This window comes from Crocuta crocuta, unplaced genomic scaffold, assembly GCF_008692635.1.
Source record: "Crocuta crocuta isolate KB4526 unplaced genomic scaffold, BGI_CrCroc_1.0 scaffold549, whole genome shotgun sequence".
NCBI lineage: Eukaryota > Metazoa > Chordata > Mammalia > Carnivora > Hyaenidae > Crocuta > Crocuta crocuta.
Window position 1 is genome coordinate 1,366,590 of NW_027529169.1, and position 22,197 is coordinate 1,388,786.

Genomic DNA, 22,197 nt, shown 5'->3' on the forward strand with positions numbered 1-22,197 from the left:
TGTGAGTTCTCCCTGGAGGAGGAGTGGGGGCGTGGACTAAATCCATGTGAAGGGGTGGGGGTGGCATGGGGGCCGTTTCTGGGCTCCAAACAGCCCATCTGCCCCTCTAGTCCCATTCCAGCCCCTTCTACCCACCCCCAGCCAGTCTCGGCTGGCCAGGGGAAGAGGACCGGTCTCCGGCATGCTAACTAGGCTGGCGGGCTGTTTCCCCGGGAAGACCTCACAGCTGGCCCAGTGGGGCAATGAACTCAGCATTATCCACCTCCTCAAGGGGCCTTTATTCCCTGCTCAGGGTGGGAGGTAGGGGAGGGGGACGCCGCGGGTGGGGGAGCCAGGCCAGGCCATCCTTGATGTGTTTCCTGAACTCGGCTCTCATCCTGGCCGGGGGCCTGGGTGCTGTCCCTTCTGCCAGAGATGGGGGTTAGGGAGGGAGGCCATCGTCTCCGTGTGGCCCTCTACAGACTCTATCCCTTCCTGCTCAGAGCCCTGACATACTTTATTTATACTCCGTCCCAGCCCTGAGCTCATTCTGCCCTGCATTTGGGTTAGTTGTGTACAGCTGTCTTCCCAGGGGGGCTGGGGCTCCCAAGGGGGCATCTCGCTCCTCCTTGGCACCCCAGGCTGGTCTTCAGTGCATACCAGCTGAATAGGGATGGAATTACAACAGGCCAAGGAAAAGGCGATGGTGGGCTGGGAGACTGGGAACCCAGCCCTGGGTGGGGATGAGGGAGAGCAGGGAACTTTTCTTCCCGTGGAGGACACGGTGACAGGGTTGGAAGGAACAGCCCCTGAGGATCTCTTCGTGGGAGTGGGGAGGCTGATGTGGACTGCACTGGTTAAAAGCTTAGCATTGGCTCAACTGGTTTGAGTCCTGGTTTTGTCACTTGCCTGCTATGTGATCCTACCTTCTCTGGGGCTTGGCTTCCTCATCTATGAATGATGGTATTACCTATTTTGTCATATTTGGAGAGGATTAAGTGAGATGGTACATGGAAAGAACTGCTTGACTACAGTTCCTGTACATACCGAGCCCACAGTAAGAGTTAGTGTTACCATTCTTAATTCTTTGGAGAATGAGGCAAGAAATCAGGGCAGGAGCAGAGGAAGGTGAAGAGGGGGTGAAGGACAGGGCAGAGAGGTCCTAGATGTAGTAACTTCAAAAGTTAGCTGGGCTCAAACTGGCTCCCACTTACCCTGCTGCTGCTGCTCTCGGGCTATGGCATCCTGCGCCGTCTTCTGTGTCTCTTATCTTGGACGACATCTACTGAAAGTCCTCCTTGAGGTTTAACCAACAAGGGGAGCTGTGGCTTTAGAGAATGGAGGTGGAGGGAGGGCTCCACACCGTGCCCTACCTTGCCATCCTATACTTCTGCTGATGCATTCCCCAAACCATCACTGTGCCGAGGGCACCCCCCACTACTTCCTGTCTGGGGGCCGGGTGGTTAGGAGCTGGAGATGGGCAGGGTGATGGGTTTCAGGAACCAAGAGTGCCGCAGAGGGCAGACTGAACAGAGAGGTTAGAAAAGAGCAGCTCTTAGGGTGCCTGACTGGTTTGATGGGTAGAGCATGGGACTCTTGATCTCAGGGTCGTGAGTTCAAGCCCCACATTGGGCATAGAGCTTACTCAAAAAAAAAAAAAAAAAAAAAAGCAGCCCTCAGCTTCTAGTGGGAGGGAAAGAAAGATAAAGAGGAAAAACTTTCAAAGGCCTAAATGCCTGATCCTACACCATCACTCTCAGTCAGCAAAGCTGGGGCTGCTGGAATCTGACCAGAGTAATGCAGAAGAGCAAGGGCTTTGATCCTGAGAACCAGAGAGGCACACTAAACAAGCAGCATCTGGGATGCGGTGGGCAGGCCATACAATACGTTCCCTGCATCCTTTCCCACCTCCCCCCCCCCCCACCACCCAAGATCACAGGNGCCCTAGGTACCTGGACTGTAGCTCAGAGTATGGGCCAGATGGGACTCATGCTGGGAAAGAAAGAGGAGCTCTAGGGACTTTAAGGCCATAGAGTTGGCCTCCACCTTTCATTTATACCCTTGTTTTCTTTCCTTACTCTTAGCCCCTAAGACTTGTAGCCCCAAGCAGTTTGCCTGCAGAGACCAGATCACCTGTATCTCCAAGGGCTGGCGGTGTGATGGTGAGAGGGACTGCCCGGATGGATCTGATGAGGCCCCTGAAATTTGTAAGTACTCTTTCTGATCCCTTCCCCCAAACCCCTTTCCCTTTTGGCTCAGGGAGTTTGGGATAAGGACAACTGATCTCTAGCCTGGTGTGGACCTTGCTCTGTGATTGTTTGACCATGACACAGCTAAAACTATCCTCTCCCCCTCTTCAAAGTGCCCGGCACGGTGCGTGATGTGCTCAGAATGACACATCTGATTGCTCCCTTAGCTGCTGCACCCCCAAGCCTGCCAGAGACTCTGTTGTCCAGCTTTGCTGGAAGGAGAGAGACCAGCTTCCCTTCCCCTCTTGCTCAGTCCCCTTCTTCCCACCTCTGAGACTTCTGACTCTTTATAAGTACCCCCAGGTCTTGCCAGGTCCTCTTCCTGTCCTCAGGTTCCCAGGCCAAAGGCCACTGGCTCTTGCTCAGTCTCTGTACCAGAAGCCCCACCCCTGTGCGTTTCCCGCCACCCCCGCCTTCCCCTGCCCCAGTAAGTGGTGTAATCAGAGGCAGCTGTTTAAACTGGGAGAAAGGTCCGCACCCAGCCTTTACCCTGCCAGTGGGGGGTGGAGGACTTGCTGGCGGGACCCCAGAGTCCTGGGCAGCTGGCGAGTCCTGGGGTCTCCACCTTCAGCCTCTCCCTGCTTGGCTAATCTGGGCCGGGGTCTAGGAGACCCTGCATTCCTAGGTCTGTCCCTGTTCTCTCTCCCAGGTTTATCCTGCTCTAGCTCCCTCCCCTGTCCTCTCCCTATATCCTCACCCACAGTGCTCAGGAGTCATTTTACAGCCAGAAAGGGAGCCACCACTTCTCTCTGTCTCTTCTCTTCCCTTGAGGGGCGGGGCCGGGGATATTCTTCAAGTGTTTCTATCATGAGGGGAGTTCAGCCTCAAGATTCTTCTTGTCTGATGCCACCTTTATGCCCTACATTTTTTTACCCTGATGCTTGATGTGGGGGTAATGAAAGCCATGCAGAGGTTCCAGCTCTTCCTTCAGTTTGACGTAAACCTCACCTAATACACATCCCCACATTGCTCCCACTCATATAGCCTCCCAGACCCATCATACTCTGGGCCTCGATACATTCCCCCCGTCCCCCAACACACACACACACACACACACACACACACACACACACACACACACCGGGGCAGATGTCAGCATAGACACATTCTTATAGCAACACAGAGTCAACACTCTCAAACGGGGATGCAGAAGCCCAACCTCAGACAGACGCCCCAGACTCACTCCAGAAGGCCATGGAAATGCACAGACTGAGGCCAGAAGCACCAGCACACAGAGACGTGCAGACATACCCTCACTCCACGCTCCTCACTTCTCCCCTCCCTCACCTGTATACGTGTACTCCTCCCCAGGCACACGTGGATAGATGTACTCACACGCAGACACTCTCGCATACACCCTGTCCAGGCATGGGAGCCAGTGTGCAGTGGTCCGTCTCCTAGCCCACGGGCTCAGCCAGCATCCTAACTGGGTGGCCTCCTTAGGATTCCCTGAGGAGCTCTACCCTTCTCGCCCTGGCCCATCTTCCTGGGAAACAAAGGAAGTACCAGAGACATCATCAGTGGGCCACAACCCTTGATGTTTCCCAAATCCTTCCACTAGGCAGCCTGCTCTGGGGTTGGGCATCTATAGTGGTATCATCCAATAGAAATATAATGCAAGCGGGGCACCTGGGTGGCTCAGTCGGTTGAGCGTCCGACTTCGGCTTAGGTCATGATCTCACAGTTCTTGGGTTCGAGCCCCGCATCGGGCTCTGTGCTGACAGCTAGCTCAGAGCCTGGAGCCTGTTTCAGATTCTATGCCTCCCTCTCTCTCTGATCCTCCCCTGCTCATGCTGTCTCTATCTCTCTCTCAAAAATAAATAAAATATTTAAAAAAAAAGAAATATAATGCAAGCCACATATGTGATTGTTGAAATTTTCTAGTAGCCACATTAAAAGAGGTAAGAGTAGTTCAGTGAAGTCAATTTTATTTTTTTTAATTTTTAATAATTTATTTATTTTTGAGACAAGAGAGACAGCATGAGTGGGGGAGGGGCAGTGAGAGAGGGAGACACAGAGCCTGAAGCAGGCTCCAGGCTCTGAGCTGTCAGCACAGAGCCCGATGCGGGCCTCGAATCCACAAACTATGAAATCATGACCTGAGCCGAAGTCGGATGCTTAACCGACTGAGCCACCCAGGCACCCCCAATTTTAATTTTATATTACCCAATGTATCTGAAATATTATTTCTGTATATTAACCATATAATAGTAATGAGATCTCTTGCATTCTTTTGTGTGTATGTGGTATTAAGTCTTTTATTTTTTAAATTTTTCTTTTGGTATTAAGTCTTTAAAGCCAGGGGTGCCTGGGTGGTTTAGTTGGTTGAGCGTCTGACTCTTGATTTCAGTTCAGGTCATGATCCCTGGGTCATGGGATTAAGCCTTGTGTCGAGCTCCATGCTCAGCATGGAGCCTGCTTAAGATCCTTTCTCTCTCCCTCTGCCCCTCTCCCCCGCTCATGAGCTCTTTCTCTCTCAAAAAATAAAAAATAAACAAAATTTTAAAAAGCTTAAGTCTTTAAAGCCAGTGTATATTTTATACTTACAGTTTGAACTAGTCACATTCCAGGTGCTCAATAGCCACGTATGGCTGTTGCTATGTGTTGGACGGTGCAGCTCCAGAAACCTAGTCTGGCTTTCAGCCCCGGCTCTGTGCCCTAGGGAGCTATGGGAAGAGAGTGTTCTTTAACAGTTGAGCGTCTCTGCCACAAACTCTGCTTTCCTCGGCTCATCAGAACCTTTCACCTCTAAGTCTTGGCCCATCTGCTGAGTGTACAGTGTGGAGGTGTTGGGGTCCATAGGTATCGGGCATTTGGGGAGCAGACTGTGCTGAAGGCCTAGCTCTCGCCTCTGCCTGGCTCCTCCCAGATGTGTGACTACCATTGGGAGTGATGACAAAGAGCTCTAGGTGGAAAAATCTAACCAGCCCCTGAGGCCTCCTGAGATTAAGAAATGCGGGTATCTGAAACCCCAGTCTCGGTGTTCTCATCCCCTCTCCTGGTAAACAGCTGGCCAGACAGCCAGTGTAGCCAGCTTGTTCATGTTAGCCCTCCCATCTGCCCCCAGGTCCACAGAGTAAGGCCCAGCGATGTCAGCCAAATGAACACAATTGCCTGGGCACGGAAATGTGTATTCTCATGTCCCGCCTCTGCAACGGGGTCCAGGACTGCGTGGATGGTTCGGACGAGGGGCCCCACTGCCGAGGTAAGGGGTCTTCCACTCCTCCTGCTCCAGGAGATGGATGCAATGAGTTCTCAGCCGGGCCTGTGATGGCTCTGGAGCCCCACTGTCCGAGGACTGTCCCCACACCTTCAGTGGGGATGAGGCCTTGTCCTGCTCCCATACACAAATTTGCCACCAGATAGCAATCCAAAACAGTGGGCCTTTGGGCTTGGAGCTTGGTCAACAGCCCTGGGGGGATCAGTGTGGGCGCTGGCCTGGACACTTCTCTTTGGCTGTGTGTGCTTGGGCTAGTCACTACCTCTCTCCAAACCCCAGCATCCCACCTGTAAAATGAGAGCTTTGCACTAGGTCAGCATTTTCATACCTTGTTGTTGCAGATAGTAGGGTCCTTTCTTACATGAAACCTGAGTGTGAACAGGGAAGAGCAGATGCTGTGAGTGAAGCTGAGGGTGGGGATGTGGAGTTTGGTTCACCTGCCACCCCATCAATGCCCCGGAAGCCATCCCCCAGGAAGTGCAGATCTTTGCGACACTCTGAAGCTGTTTGATGGGAGGTCATCCAGGCTGAGGAGGGAACGTTAGGATGATAGGTCCCTTCCCGCTGTAGCTCAGGTCACCAGCCCTGCTATTCTTCCCCCAAAGGTCCCTGTAAGCCAGGGAGAGTCAGGGTCACGCGTGAGCGATGGGGGAGGATTCCGTCGGTAAGGCAGAGCCTCAGATGTGTGAGGCAGGGAATAGGGTATAGTGACTTCTCCCTTCTTTTGAGCTCAAGGTCTCCAGAGCCTGAGCAGGTCCCTGGGTGAGGGTGGCGTCCTGGCTCGTACGCATGTCAGAAACATCTGCCTGTGGGAGAAGACACATCTGGATCCTGTTCACTGAGGCCAGGGAGTGTGGAGCAAAGGAGTTTGTGGAAGACTTTTATCCTTTCCTTGGGTTGATTTTGCATGTTTTTGTCAGGAGCTCCCAGGATATGATGCAGAGCTTCGGCCTAGGGGCTGACTTTAATTACCGTGCCCATCCCATATTAGCGCATGGTACATGTTCAGGTTTGCTTCCTTTTGAGTACCTTGTTAGCATCAAAAACAACAAAGAAACCCAGAGAACCTAGGGTCTGGACTCCCTGCTCTGATATGACAGAAGTTGGGCCTCCTTATCCTCTGCATGTCCAAAAAAGAAATTCTTCTCTAGATTTTCCAGAACAAACAATACCGCCCCCCCCATCTCCATCCTTTGTGGGGAAAGGCTGGACAGGCAGCACATTTGGGCTGTTGGGTGGAGGTGGTGAGGAAAAGAAATAACCGGGGCCTGGCCCCCCAGCCCAGCTCCTCCTGGCAGGCTTAGTGCCTCTAAACGTCTTAGCATCTCGGGCAGCTCTCTCTCCTAGCTGGGGAGGCAGTGGGGGTGTGAGGCAGCTGGACAAAGGGGTCTTTGTGGCCAGGCCGCCTGGCCCCACGCAAGGCCATTAATTGGGTCGCTGGTCTGGGGGGGCAGCTGCTCTCCCACCTCTTCCCCCTCCTGTCTCATTCCCTTCTGTCTCCCCTGTGGAAGTGGGTCAGCGGCAGGAGGAAAAGATTAGAGAAAGGTCCTGAGGGAACCAGTTTTGCTCCTCCTCCCATCTTCTACCTGGATCTTGGACCTTCTCTCTGAGGTCTCTAGGGCTTGAGGGATGGGCTGGGGAGGTGCTTCCCAGACCAGAGCTGGGATCCTGAGGGGAGAGACCCCATCCCATGCCCACTCCTCACCCTCAGCCCCAAAGCAGTGTTGTGGGTCCTGGGCAGGGTAGATGAGAGGCATATGAAGGGAATGAGACTCACTGTCATTGCTTCCTGTTGACCCCCACAACTGCCAGAGCCCCTCTTTCATGGAGACAGAGGGAGACCAGAGCAGCCAGAGCAGGGAGATACGGGTTCTAAGCCATAATTGGCTATGGGACCTTGGGCCTGCTTTATAACCTCCCTGGGCCTCAGTTTCCTCACTTCCAAAATATGTTAGATGATTTCTAAGCCTCTTTCATCTCTGAAACAGCAAGTCTTGGAAGTAGTTTCTGAAGGGTGACAGAAGTCAAGGGGAAGGTCATGGTCATGGTCTGTGTGTGGCCTCCAGGCTTGGGGGCCTAAGTGTGTGTCGCTTGCCCCCACATAGAGCTCCAAGGACAGTGTTCTCAGCTGGGCTGCCAGCACCACTGTGTCCCCACACTCAACGGGCCCACCTGCTACTGCAACAATAGTTTTCAGCTGCAGGCAGATGGCAAGACCTGCAAAGGTATGTGAGTGTGTGTGCTTGTATGCACCTGTGTGCGTGCTGGGTGGGCGCCGGCGGGGGCGGGCTTGGGGTCCGGCCCGTGGGCCTGGCTGGGGTAGGAGAAGAAGAGACGGAAGGTGCAGGAGAGGAGGCCTGGCCACCTGCCCAGCAGCCTCAGGGCATGACTGTGAGCCCTAACCACTTGCTTCCACCAGGCTTCTAAATTCCTCTTAAAATTACATCGATCATACGTGAGTTTTCTATCCCCTTTCTCTGCTTAATATTTTTTCCACAGCACCAGTCACTTTTCCACTGCACTGTCACCTCTAACATACCTCTGACATCCACTCTCACTTCTCTGTTTTATGATGGAAATGCCAATTTATCATCAGAATTTAAGTTTTTGTGAGGGCAGCAGTTTGAATCTGTTTTATTCATGGATGTAGCCTCAGAGCCTAGGACAGTGCCTGTTATGTAGTAGGTACTCAAGAAATCCTTTCTGAATGAATGGACAAAGTGCACGTGTGTGGGTATTTCTCAAGGGTAGATTCCAAGTTTGGACTTGCTAGGTGATAAAGTTTGCACCTTTCTTGTTGTGATGGATTCTGTCCAATTGTCCTCCAAAGAGGCTGTAGGGATGCACACCACCCGAGAGTGGTGTGTGAGGGCACCCACTTCCCTGAGCTTATTGTACTGGAGATGACCATGCTCTTGCCCTTTGCCCTGCAGACTTTGATGAATGCTCAGTGTACGGCACCTGCAGCCAGCTGTGTACCAACACGGATGGCTCCTTTACCTGTGGCTGTGTGGAAGGATACCTGCTGCAGCCAGACAACCGCTCCTGCAAGGCCAAGAATGGTAGGTGGGGGCACCTGTGGCCACAAAGATAGGTGGCCTCCATGTTGCTCCCCGATGGGGAGTAGCCTGAGAGGTCTTAGAGCCTCTTGCTGCATCGGCCCCTCTCTCCTCCATCTACAGAGCCAGTAGACAGGCCCCCTGTGCTGCTGATTGCCAACTCCCAGAACATCCTGGCTACATACCTGAGTGGGGCCCAGGTGTCCACCATCACACCCACTAGTACACGGCAGACCACAGCCATGGACTTCAGCTACACCAACGAGACTGTGTGTTGGGTGCACGTTGGGGACAACGCTGCCCAGACACAGCTCAAGTGTGCCCGCATGCCTGGCCTGAAGGGCTTCGTGGATGAGCACACCATCAACATCTCCCTCAGTCTGCACCGTGAGTTGGCTGCTCCCAGCTTGGAGAGCAGAGGAAGGGAGGGAAGATGGGCAAGCTGGCGCCTGCCTAGGACAAAGGCAGTTAGACAGGATGACCCCTGTCTAAGGCAGGAGTCTAAATAAGATGCCCTTGACTGAAGGCAAGGCAGGGAGCTGCACAAGGTGACACCTATTTGGAGCAGGGGCAGAGTTATGGCTATGCTTCCTTCCCTCTCTCTGAGCTCTAATTGGCTCCCGATTTTTGTCCCAGGGCTGAGGAAGAGGGCCAAGGGGGCACTGAGTGGTCAATCTCCAGAGACCAGGGACTGTCCCTTCTCAGAGAGAAGAGTGTTGATTAGACCACAGAGGGGCTTTCCCATGCAGCAGGAGCCAGGGCAAGGGAAAGAAAAGGCCTGGAGCCTGGGGGGAACCTTGCTAAGTTAGAACTGAGGGCAAAGAGGTCAGGGCCTGACTGGGTCTGTCTCCATTTTCCATCATTTTCCTTGGGGGCATCGCCAGAATGGACCCACGGCTGCAGGGTGAGTGTGGGGATCCTGAGGCTGTTTTGGGGGGGCGCTTTGTGGCAGTGAATGGGACTATAGGAGAATCAGTGAGCCCTGGGGCCACAGGAGTGTTTGAAGACCTCCTGGATGTTCCCATTCAAACTTCTTCCCAGCGATGTACTTTGCTGTCTTAGGGGTAGAAGATGGGGTGTACGTAGGGATGGGGCCAGGGCATCCACTGCCTAGAGCAGCCCTGCTCCTCTCAGATGCCGTTACGTAAACACACAAAACATCTGGCACCATTGCATTTCCAGGAAATGCACCGCAGGGCTGAGGGGGAAGATCTGGCCTGTGGTTGATCTGACCCTCGGGAGGGAGGGTAACTTGATCTGTGATCTTGAGTAAATCAGAATTCCCTGTCCCTGCTTTGATTTCCTAATCTGCATCATGGGTATGAACTTGCCTGTCCAGATCAGATAAATTAGAGTGAAAGCCAGAGGTAGGTCACAGGCTTTAGGACGGTGGACCTTGGGCCCGGTAGAAGATCTTAAAGTTCCTTTATTACGTCCACATATGATGACCCCCACAGAGATTCCCAGAGGATACATGGGCTTAGCCTCGAGGTTGCAGGGGTTCCTGAGAGCCCCCACCTTCTGTGGCCTCGTTGTACGGTCCACACGTCGGCTCCAGCCCCTGCAGAGCATCCCAGTGATGTCCTTGGGCTGTGGGTCCCCAAGGCTCACCTGTGATCAGATACGCCTTCCTTGGAATGCTGGCTGGGGGCTGCCACATTTCGTTGGCGGAGCTCTTGAGGGGTGGACAGATCAGGGAACCCTATGGCAGGTAGGGTAGCACAGGGCGAGACCCCGTGAGACGGCTGCCCTCTCCCTGCACCTTGTTGACGGCCCCACCCAACAGGCCTGTCTGGGCAAACAGCTCTGGCAGCTCCCTCCCTGGCCCTGCCTCAGGGCCAGACGATGGGGCTCGTGGGTAGGCGTCTGGCGAGGGCGCCCTGATGGGAAACTTCCCCGCTTTTGCTCTGGCTTGGCCCCCTCTCCTGCCTTCCTCCCAAAGTGAAGCAGGAAATAAGCTCAGGCGGGTACCCCTCCCTTGGCAAACAGAACCTTGCCTCCCGCTCTGCTGGATTCACTGGGCCCCTCTGGGGCAGAGTCCAGGAGGCAGGAGGAGACCAACGTTCCGGGGGGAAGTGCTAGTGGAGTAGATGAGTGGGTTCCTGTGGCCCCAGCCTCTGTCCCTCCTCCCTGCCCTGCCCCCACCCCACACCCCATGCCGCCTGAATGTCTGGCTGTCACCCTGAGGATGGTTGTTTTGCTCTCATCCCACAGACTAATTATGGGCCCTGAGATGAGGATGTCGGAAGTGTCTCTCCCCTAGCACCCTCCCCCATCCCTAGCTCAGCCCCTTCCCAGGAGAAGCTGAGTGCCCTGTCCTGGTGTGCGGGTGGCTGTCCCAGGCACTCACCTGTGCAGTGGGCTGCTGGCCTGTAATTAGCTCTCTTAGGGGGATGAAGAAGAAAGGCTGCTGCTTTCTCCTGCTTTCTCTCTGCCCCCTGGGCGAGCCCTCCCTGCAATCATCTCATTCCTGGCTAGGACCATGACCTCCATTGCACCCCTGGGAGGAAGCCCCATGCAGGAGGGAGGAGTCTGACAACTGAGAGGTGCTGGGGCCCAGAGGCCAAGAGTCAGAGAAGCTGAGAGAAGCCTGCTTGCTGGTGTGGGAAGAAGGGGGAGCCTGCCCCAGAGAAAGCTCTGGGAACAGAAATAGAATAGAAAAAAGGAAGGAGGCCAGGAAGTGAGCCTGTTTCACATGGGTCCTAGGGCATGTGTGAGCCAGACCTGCTCTGAGTCCCAGGAACCCTCAGAGGGCCCCTCCCAAGGCCCTGCCACGCTCAGTGGTTGGTGCATCTTCCAGGACACACCCCGTCGAGCCAACTTGGGGTCTAAGCTCCTGCTTTTTCCTGTCTTGATCACAGTTTCTTACCTCTGTTTCTACTCAAGAGTTGGGGGATACTCTCTTTCTAATGTCCTCACATGTTCTGGAAGGTGTGTGTGTGTGTGTGCGCGCGCGTATGCGCGTGCACACTTTCCTCCCTTAATTGAGCCCAGGCTGCCAGCTCTCCTTCCTCTGTCTGTGACTTTCACTGATTTGGATTGGGAGAGGGGGCTTGGAGGCTGGGTCCTCACCTCTTCCTCTCCCTCCTGGGATGTAATCCTCGGCCCCATCCTTCCCTCTGCTACTGTCCCAGCAGCATGGGGAGGTCTCTGTGGAGTCTGGTTCTGTGACTGGAGAACATGGTAGCAAGGGCCAGAAGACCCTTAGGGAGGACCAAGGCTGGCCCCTCAGTTCTTAATACTGCCTTTCCCAAAGCAGGCTGCCTTGACTTTAGGTTGTATATGGATGTGTATTTCTTTATTGTTAATTTTTATTTTTTAATGCCCATTAGGAAATTCCCATAATTAGTATATCAACCCTGTGATTTCATAGATTGCTTGGGATACAGCAAAATAAGGAAAATGAGTTGACTTAAAGAAACAATAGGTAAATGATAGTGCAAGCTGTGCATCACCTTGGCAAGTATTTCGAAAGTGATACACAAAAGACTGAAGTTCTGGAAACTGAGACCCAGAGGGCTGAGTAGGTCTGGAAGTACCAGGGCCAGGCCTGGCTTGGGCATGCTGCCCCTCACCTCTGTCCATGCTCTCAAGGAACCTTAGATTCTGCCCAACCCCCTGCTGCCTGCCCCTGGGCAGGGCTGAAAGTCAGGTCTGCTGACCCAGTCCACCGCCAGCCCTGCATTGCCTTGGCCGTGCTCTTCTGACCTGTCTTCCCTAGGCTTTGAGTATGTTTCCACTGTAGAAAGAATGAGGGCAGACTGCAGGACTGGGGCCCTGGGAAGGGGTGTGTGTGGTGAGGGGAGGTTCTGACGCTGTGCTGTGCATAGAGGCCTTCAGGGAAATAAGCTCTGTGTATGAGGGGATGCTCTGGAGGGGCCCTCAGGGGTCCTGGGGTTTCTTCCCTGCACCATCCCTCATGGGGAAGGAGGCAGTAAGAATAAACGGCCCCCAAGACTGCAGGCAGCAAGGTTGCGAAATGAGTCCCCAAGTCCAGCTGGCCGGTTTCACTTATCCCTCCTCTTTCTTTGTGTGCGTGTGCGTGTGTGTGCGTGTGTGTATGTGTGTGCTTAAAATCACAACAGGAAATGGGTAGTGATGTGTCTAGAGGGAAGGCAGAGAGGGGGGCTGAGAGTAGCCCCCCTGTGTCTGTGATGAACTGTCTTCTCTGGTTGGAAGGGGAGCTGTCTTTCCACTGAACTGGGCAGCCTGGGCCCTCTCAGCCTCCCACCCTATGCCTAGGGAAAACTTCCAGACTTCATATATGAAAGCCAGCCACTACCCTCCCCTTCCTTGGCCTTCCTCGCCCGCAGGGTGTCAGAATCCTGGGGGGGAGCTCCTGCCAGCAACACTCTTTGGCCTTGGGCCACCCGCATCCCGGTGCTTTTGCTTCCCATTCCCGTCCTGAGTGTCTTAATCATTTCACAGCCCTTCTCTCCTCTCCCTGGCCAGGCCAGCCCCACGTCTCCGTCTCCCGGCTTAGCTCCAGCCTGTCCTCTCCTCCCCCGCTGTCTCCTTGAAGTTGCCTCTCCACCCAGCCTGCTCCTACTCCCCCCCCACTGTTTTCAAGCCACAGGAAGTAACTTAAGCAAGAAAGATGTGTTTTAGAGCCCAGCAAGGATTTCTCAATAGTGGGAAGATCCTGGTTCTGATTCTGAATCAGAGCTGCAGAATCTAGGCATCTTCTCCCTGGGACCAGCACTGACTGCCTGTGTGGACCTGGGCCAGGCAGGGGAAGGAGCAGGGCAGAAACCACAGGCTGGAAGTACAAGCAGGGCAGGAAGGGAGCCCAGGGAACAGAGGTGATGTGATGTGGCTGAGCCGGGGCCTCTCCGGGAACAAGAGGAGCTAAAGTCAGGGCTCAGCAGGAAACAGGAGCGCGAGGACATGCCATTTGGGAAAGCTTCTGCCAGGCCTGCCTGGCAGTCTCTTACCTGCTTACAAAGACCCCAGGCTCCTGATCATCTCCCCCGACTCTCCTTGTCCGCCCACTCCCAGCCCTCTGGGCGAGATCCCTGAGTGGCTCTGAGAAGCAGGAGGGTTACCATACAGATGTGTTCTCCACCGTGGTGGGGGCATCCCAAGGCCAGAGAAGGAGGCTCCTGGCAGTCGAAGGGAAGGGAAAAAGTGATGTCCCAGCTCTAGGACAACAGAGTGAGGACTCAGGACTCAACAAATATTTGTTGAATGAATCAGTATATGTGTGTCAGACACTGGGGACGGAGATGAAAGACAGCACCCTGCCCGCACAGTATTTGTAGTCAGGTAAACAGACTGTGATGAAAGGAATTACTGGGGCATACAGGAGTCTGAAATACAGAAATCTTTCTTCTGGGTGCCTGAGCTGAGTCTTGAAGGATAGTAGGTGTGAGCCCCACACTGCGCACCTGCAGGGCCCACCTTTAGTCGGGAAGCCACAAGGTTCTAGCTGGAGCACGGATGGGAACTTGGTGGACAAGGTAGGGAAGAATGGGGTTGAAGTGAAGGAGGATGGTGGTACAACCAACAGCTCCCACTTGTGGAGTGTTAATTATGTGCCAGGCCCTGTGCTCAGTGCTATTAATGTACCATCCCATTTTACAGATGAGCAAACTGAGACATAGACATTAAGTAACTTTCCCATAATCTCACAGTTAAAAGGTGATAAAACCAAGATTCAAGCCCAGGCTGTCAGTGTCTAGAGCCTGGCTTGGCCCAGGGTGGAGCAGAGTGACGGGAGAGGTGGGGAGTTTCCTGGACTAAGGACCAGAATGCATGTTCACTAGGGATGTGGTTAACGTGGAAATGGGATTCATCCTCCCTCATCCGCAGGCCTCAGGCCCTGTCCTATTTCCTCAGGGCATGGTGGCTCCCTTCCTCCCCCACATTTACTTTAGGGAGAGTGACCGGAGTCCTGTAGCTGAAGCCAGGGTCTTCTTAGGAATGGGGTGGGCTGTTGTTTTTGGCAAAGCAGCCACTGTTTAAGGAAATATTTCTTTTTTTTTTTTTAATATTTTTATTTATTTCTAGGAGAGAGAGAGAGAGAGAGACAGCGTGAGCAGGGAGGGTCAGAGAGAGAGGGAGTCACAGACTCTGAAACAGGCTCCAGGCTCTGAGCTGGCAGTCAGCACAGAGCCCGACGCGGGGCTCGAACCCACGAACCGCGAGATCATGACCTAAGCGAAAGTCGGACGCTTAACCGACTAAGCCACCCAGGCGCCCCTAAGGAAATATTTCTTGAACAATGTGAGCGGTAGAGAAGTTGAGAAAAACTGGAGTTATAGGGGATGCAGAGTGCTAAGCATTGGGGTGGGGTGGGGGGTGCAGGGAAGGCTCGCCAGTTATAAACACACACGCCAGGTCTATTCTGGAGCCTGGAAGTGAAAGTCTTTAGTGATATTACTGGCAAGCTGTGGTCTGTCCTCTGACTATCTCGCTCCCTCCCAGCTTCCTAGCCTCCTTCTCTAAGCAGGGATCCCCAACTTCTTGGCCCCCAGACCATCCTCAGGCCCTTCCCACAACATAGCATTCCTCTCTTTGGGTTTTTCATTTTTAATTTTTTTTAATGTTTTATTTATTTCTGAGAGACAGAGACAGCATGAGCAGGGGAGGGTCAGAGAGAGAGGGAGACACAGAATCTGAAACAGGCTCCAGGCTCTGAGCTAGCTGTCAGCACAGAGCCTGACGTGGGGCTTGAACCCACAAACCGTGAGATCATGACCTGACCCAAAGTCGGCTGCCCAAACACTGAGCCACCCTGGCGCCCTTCCTCTCTTTGGGTTTACTTGAGATTCTCCTGTCTTCGGGATTTGGGGTCTTTGGCCAGAGCCACTCCGAAGGGTGCTTTGGGGGTGGCTCAGCCCTGAGAAGACTGGGGTGCCGGGGACAGCTGCCCTCTGAATGTGTGGGGCCAGAATGTTCAGGTCCTCTAGGGTGTAACCCAGGACTTAACTTGCCTGCACANGGCCCAGATACTGCCTGTAGGGGAACCCAGGAGGGAAGGTGCTGTCTCCCAACCTGAGCCCATCGGTCTACACTGGCCTTAGGTATGAGTGGCCAAGTGTATGTGTGTGTATGAATACGTGTGCATGTGTGTGAGTGTGTGTGGTTGGGCGGGCAGAGGAATCTGGACTTTAGGAGAGAGGAAAATAATGTGGTGGAGGGGGGTTGAATAACAAAGGATTTTTTGCTTGCGACTAATAGTCTCCAGCTGCAAAAATACCAAAGTGGAGGCAAGGCCGGGCTGGGGACTCCCGTTCTTGCCAACTCCTCACCGGCCTGCTGAGCGGGGCTGTGCCTGGCCTATGGGAGGTGGAAAGGGAGACCAGCCAAGGGTAAATAACCTAGAGCAAGGACGATCCTTTCTGCCTTCCTTCCCGGAATTGGCAGGGAACCCAGGCCAGGAGAGAGACTCGAAGGTCAAACGCTTCCTAGGGCTTAGGGGGTGATTGTGTAGCTGCACCTGGGATGGCGGGCATCTGATCTCTTCATATTTCTTCCTCCCCCCTTCTTGCTGAGGGAAGGGTGAATGGGGAGCAGGGGCAGGGTGTTGCCAGCCCAGAGCTGGGCAGTGACTCAGGGAAGCCTCAGGAAGTTAGAGAGAAGGACGCAGCTGCACCAGCTGGTGCTGGGAAACCGGCTTCCATGATGAAGCTCCTTTGCATGCCAGCAGCCCCCCGCCGTGCCCACCGAGTAAAGGGCACACAGCCCTATTTGCCTTTCAACCTGTTTGCCTTCCAACCTACTTGCCTACTGGCTGCCTGGTGCTGCGGCAAGTCTCCCCATCCCCCCTCCCCGCCACACACACACTGGTTTGGGACTTTGGGTTTCCTCTGGAGGCGGCCCAGCAGCATTCATTTTAATCTGTTTTCTCCGTGGTAACAGTGTGTGGGGCAGCGTGATCGCCTTATCCCAGCACTGGGCCCTCTTCCTACATGGACTGGGACACACTTCCCAGGCTGCTCTGCCCTTCTCTTCTACTGTCGTCAGGATGCACCAGTCCTAGGAGCCCAGGGGAGAGAGTGGTTGGGTTTGGGGGTGCATCAGCACTCACAGGGGCAATGCCTCATCCCTGGGACTTCTTTCTCCAGTCATCCTGAAGTGGGATTTAACAGGGGGGACCTGAAGAGGAAACTGGTTTGATGAGAACCTCACATTGGCTCCTGCCCTTCCTCCCCAGCCTAAGTCCTGTGACTGTGAGTCAGTGTCAGGGCCTAGCCAAGTTCCTTGGGAGCCACGTTCCTGTTCCCTTTGCCCCCCACCCCCACCCAGTGTCGGAAAGTAGCCTCTGAATCCCTGTGGGGAGGGGGAAGGATTAGGGAAGGGTTGAGTAGAGCACCTAGTCATTATACCTAAGCTCTGTGGGGTACAATTATCCTACTGGGTTTGAGTGTGGGTAGCATGTGAGGGTAAGGTTCAGCGGAAGGCAGGTGGTCCGAAGATCTCTTTACCTATTGAAATTGGTAGAGGTGGAGTGCAAGGCAGGGGTCCCGAGGAGTCGCTGTCTAGGAGATACCCAGTTTGCAAGAGGGATCACCTCTGGTGGTGGTAGTTGGGGAGGAGACAGTAAATGGATGGAAGCCAGTGGGTCCTGGAGAGGAGGTGCCTAGAGGAGGCCAACAGGGGTCCCTGTCTCCAGACTTCCCACTGCCCTTGCCCCACCCCCACCCTCTTCCGTCCTTTTTAGCCTCTTCCTTCTCCTCCAGAGATGGCATAAACTGAGTGTGGGCACCTGGTCTCCATCCTCCTCCCCTACTCACCTTGCTGAAGTTCTCCTTCTTTCTGAGCCATGCCTCAGTTTACCTTCAGAGTCCTTTTACGGCCTTCCTCCTATGTTCTCTTTCCTCCAGCCCTATAGCTTATTCTCTGCTCCTTCCTACCCTCCCTAGGACATGAGGAAATTGAGCAATAGGGACATTGAAGAAATGGGAACAGGGGTGAGTAGAGGAAGTTTGGCCTATGTCGCTGGTTCCAACCTTTTGACACCATGGGCCTTCCCTTTTCCATCTCTGTGGGCACCATATTTTGACATACTTTTCTCTCAGATTAAATTTATTGATGATGTGTCCTGCTTTTCCATTTAAAAAAAAATTTAAAGTTTATTTATTATTGAGAAACAGAGAGAGAGAGAGACAGAGCATGAGCATGGGAGGGGCAGAGAGAGAGGGAGACACAGAATCTGAAGCAGGCCCCAGGCTCTGAGCAGTCAACACAGAGCCTGACGTGGAGCTCGAACTCACAAATCACAAGATCATGACCTGAGCTGAAGTTGGACTCTTAACTGACTGAGCCACCCAGGTGCCCCCCTGCTTTTCCATGTTTAAGAGTCATGCAACATATGCAGTGTTTGGTCAGTGCCCTGGCTAGCATGAGATACCCTGACTTACCATATAAGATTCATGAAAGTCCAGCCAACATTGAAGATGTGTGATGTTTTAGTTAGCCTGAGTGCTGGTATCTTGAGTAAAAGCATATTTAAAAATACCGGATGAGGGGCACCTGGGTGGCTCAGTCAGTTAAGTATCCGACTTCGGCTCAGGTCATGATCTCACAGTTCGTGGGTTCGAGCCCCACATCGGGCTCTGTGCTGACAACTAGCTCAGAGCCTGGAGCCTGTCTTTGGATTCTGTAACTCCCTCTCTCTCTGACCGTCCCCTGTTCATGTTGTCTCTATCTCTCTCTAAAAAAATAAATAAAACATTTACAAAATAAATAAATAAATAAAAATATAAATACCGGATGAGCTAGTGGACCTGTCCTCAATGCCTTTTGGTACCTAAAAAATAAGATGGTCCTGCTCAAGGAAGGTCTAGAGTTGGGGAAGCTTGTCCATCAACTAACCAGCCAACACTTAGCCAGTGCCTCTTGTGTGCTGGCCTTGAACTTGGTGTGCAGAGCAGGGTTCTGTGGGAAGATACTCAGACATTTCACTTTGGAGAGGCCAGATAGGTGGAAAGATGGCAATGAATACAAGGCAAAATGTGCCCTTGCCAGTGACTCCTCTAGGAGCTCAGAGAGGAGAGACAGCTGTTGCCTACATAAGTGATGGAGATTGTCCCAGAGAAGGTGGGCTTCCAGGGGTGGGTTCTGCGCTAACAAGGGGTGGGTATGTCTGTAGGTGGGCCTCCCCCCATAGCTCTTTCATTCACACTTTTCAGATGTGGAACAGATGGCCATCGACTGGCTGACAGGCAACTTCTACTTTGTGGATGACATCGATGATAGAATCTTTGTCTGCAACCGTAACGGGGACACATGTGTCACCTTGCTGGACCTGGAGCTCTACAACCCCAAGGGCATTGCCCTGGACCCTGCCATGGGGTGAGGGGCAGGCAGAGGCTGTGGTGGAAGGGAGAGTGTTCAATGTCCACAACGCAGCTAATGTGCCCTCTGCCCACAGGAAGGTGTTCTTCACTGACTATGGGCAGATCCCAAAGGTGGAGCGCTGCGACATGGATGGGCAGAACCGCACCAAGCTGGTCGATAGCAAGATTGTGTTTCCTCACGGCATCACGCTGGACCTGGTCAGCCGCCTCGTCTATTGGGCTGATGCCTACCTGGACTACATTGAAGTGGTAGACTACGAGGGCAAGGGCCGGCAGACCATCATCCAGGGCATTCTGGTGAGGGGGAAGCTTTTGCAGGGGAGCCATCCTTTAGGCCTCCCAGTGACAGGGAGGACAGTGTAGACCAGTCTGTCTGGTGGGAAGCAGGATGGACATGGAGAGGATGTGGCTTCCCCTCTGGTGGAAACAGTCATTTTAGACACATCTTTTACTTCCCTTTTCTCACTTGATCCTTACAACAACCCCTGGGAGATAGATGGGTGGGTGTCTTAGTTCACTTTTGGTGGATGAAAAAAGCAGGGTTGAAAGAGGTTAGTGATGTGCCTGAGATTACACAGCTGAGAAATAGCACTGGAACCTAGTCTAGAGCCTTTCCAACTCAGAGGTGGCACCACCAATCTGGGATACTTAGGGTAACCAACCATCCCTGTTTGTCAGGGATTGTCCCAGTGTTAGCCTGGGAAGTCCCACAAACCAGCAAATCCCTTTGTCTTGGACAAGCTAGGACAGTCGATTACATTGGATAAGTTATGTGGGTAGTGGGGGCTGTTACCAGGCTTGCTTGAGGCAAGTCTATCCTCTCAACTTCCTCAAGCTGGGGCTGGAGTTGAGCTAAGAATGTTCTCTGTGGACAGAGTTTAGGGCCCGACTCCAATTCAGTCCAAAATCATTCCATCATCTACTGTGTGCCTGAATCTGTGGGGGACATTGTTCCTGCCCTCAAGGGGTTTGAGCAGAGTGGATGGGGTAAGTCCACAAATCACCAGACAGGGGATAATAGCCAGAGAGATGGGATGTGAAAGGAGAGCCTGTGTCTGGTTAGAAGATCCCAGAAGCTCTACAAAGAAATGCTCTGTGAAGGATAAGTGGGGTTTTGACAAGCAAAGATCTCAAAAGCAAGAACATCCAGCCAGAGGATTGCAGGAGTAAAACATGGAGTTAGACAGCCGTGGAACGAAGTTGGGAGTGCAAGTGATGAGATATGGATGGGAAGCCAAGGGGCTCTCCAGAGTCCAGGGGAGGATTCCCTTCTCTCACGTTGACCATTCCTGCTTGCCCATCTCAGATTGAGCATCTGTATGGTCTGACCGTGTTTGAGAATTATCTCTATGCCACCAACTCGGACAACGCTAATGCCCAGCAGAAGACGAGCGTGATCCGAGTGAATCGATTCAACAGCACTGACTACCAGGTCGTCACCCGTGTGGACAAGGGTGGTGCCCTCCACATCTACCACCAGCGGCGTCAACCCCGAGGTGGGTGGGGCTCCACAGCCTTTCTCTGGACCCTCTTATGGGAAACCCCAGTTCTCTCATATCATGACTACAGGGAAGGTAGCCATCCACCCCAGACTATCTCCCCCGTGCCCTCAGATTCCCCTGCCAGCCTCTTCCTGTCCCTTAGCCTCCAGATCCCACCTCCTTGGAGCCCCTTGCCCCCCATTCTGTTCAGAATATAGGCTCCTCCCAGTTCCCTGGCTGCTTTATAGTAGAAGCACCTGACCATAGACAATGGCATGACTCTCTCCCCTGATCACAGAAGCACCCCTCTGAGCATCTGAAGGTTAGGTTGTGGTGGGGCAGAGAAATCTTAGTCCTGTGGTTTCTGAATCTTCGAATGGGACAACAGGCATAGAGACCACAGCAGGGGGATGCCCGGCTGGTTCTGTTCATGGGACATGTGGCTTTTGATCTCATGGTTATGAGTTTAAGCCCCACATTGGGCATGGAGCCTACTTAAAAATTAATTGATTGATTAATGAATTTAAAAGACCACAGCAGGGTGGAGTGTGGTCAGACTTCAGGAAGCCTTCTCAAGGCCTGGGCATGGGGGCTCTGAAGATTCCTGACCAGCTCTCTCCCCTGCCTGCAGTGAGGAGCCACGCCTGTGAGAATGACCAGTTTGGGAAGCCAGGTGGCTGCTCCGACATCTGCCTGCTGGCCAATAGCCACAAGGCGCGGACCTGCCGCTGCCGCTCCGGCTTCAGCCTGGGCAGTGATGGGAAGTCATGCAAGAGTGAGTGACAGAGAAGGGCACGTGTGCCTGCTGGGATGGGGTGGGGCGGTGTCCGTATCTATCTCCCTACAGCCTGGCTGTTTCTATCTGAGATGCAGAGAAATGAAGGAATTTACCCAACATTTTGCCTATAGTGAGGGGCATAGAAGGAATTTGAACCCACATCTGAGAACAAGGCTCTTCCCACTACCCTACTCGGGTTCCATGGAAGACTGTCAACTGGCCCATTCAATTCATTCATTCATTTTTTTCACTCAACAAGTATCTAGTGAGCATGTAGTAGATGTCTGGCACCGTCCTGGCGGTGAGGATTCAGCAGTGACAAGATAGATGTCGTCTCTGCCTTCCAGAGCTTGTAGTCTGGCAGAGGAGACAGACAAATAAAAATAACTTCGGGTGGTACCTGGTGTTAGGAAGAAAATAGAGTGGAGCGTAGACTTGCTGATGATGCCGAGGGCTCTAGGTTAGACAGAGTGGTCAGGGAAGGCTTCTCTGTGGAGGTAGGAGTGGAGCCAAGCTCTCTATGATGTGAGGAGTTGGATCACGTGATGACCTGAAGGCAGACCTCCCTGGCAGAGGAACTCTACAGTGCCAGGCTCCAAGGCTGAGAACGGCGCAGCATGAGTGAGGGGAGACAGGAAGGAGAGGTTGGATGGGATTCTAAACGGGAAGAGGAGCTCTTGGTGACTTTCCAGCAGAGAAGTGACGTGATGTGCTTCACATTTGCAAAAAGATCGTACTGGCTGGCCTCTGGGTGGAGGATGGACAGCAGGGAGGTGGCAGGAGGCTATCACTGCTCTGTAAGCAAGAAGTGATGTGGCTTAAATAAGAATGAGAGCAGAAGTGGTCCAAAGTGACCAGATTCCAATCAGATTCAGTGGGCACTTAACTGAAACGGTGTTACTGTTACTCTTGCCGAATTTCCCACCCACAGAGTGCACAGGCAACACCCCAGGGTGCTGTCCCTTGGAATTTAGATGTTTATGTGTCTGTCCATGTGGCCCAGATGCCCTGCTACACCTGTATTCCCTGACCAGGAGAGCTGGGATGTTGCAGCCATGGGCCATGGTCCCAGAGGCTGGGCGGTAGCTGTGTGTGTGTGTGTGTGTGTGTGTGTGTGTGTGTGTGTG

The 22,197-nt window shown here is 53.3% G+C and overlaps 1 protein-coding gene across 1 annotated transcript in view; it reads left to right on the plus strand.

The window, feature by feature from the left end:
* Positions 1–22,197, plus strand: part of LRP1 (LDL receptor related protein 1) — an 81,006-nt gene that overhangs the window by 6,730 nt on the left and 52,079 nt on the right. The window contains exons 2-10 of the mRNA XM_077757422.1: positions 2,064–2,186; positions 5,296–5,433; positions 7,554–7,673; positions 8,382–8,510; positions 8,631–8,894; positions 18,644–18,806; positions 18,886–19,108; positions 20,118–20,307; positions 20,924–21,067. Of these exons, the coding sequence (XP_077613548.1) occupies positions 2,064–2,186; positions 5,296–5,433; positions 7,554–7,673; positions 8,382–8,510; positions 8,631–8,894; positions 18,644–18,806; positions 18,886–19,108; positions 20,118–20,307; positions 20,924–21,067 (1,494 nt within the window). The remainder of the gene's footprint in view (positions 1–2,063; positions 2,187–5,295; positions 5,434–7,553; positions 7,674–8,381; positions 8,511–8,630; positions 8,895–18,643; positions 18,807–18,885; positions 19,109–20,117; positions 20,308–20,923; positions 21,068–22,197) is intronic.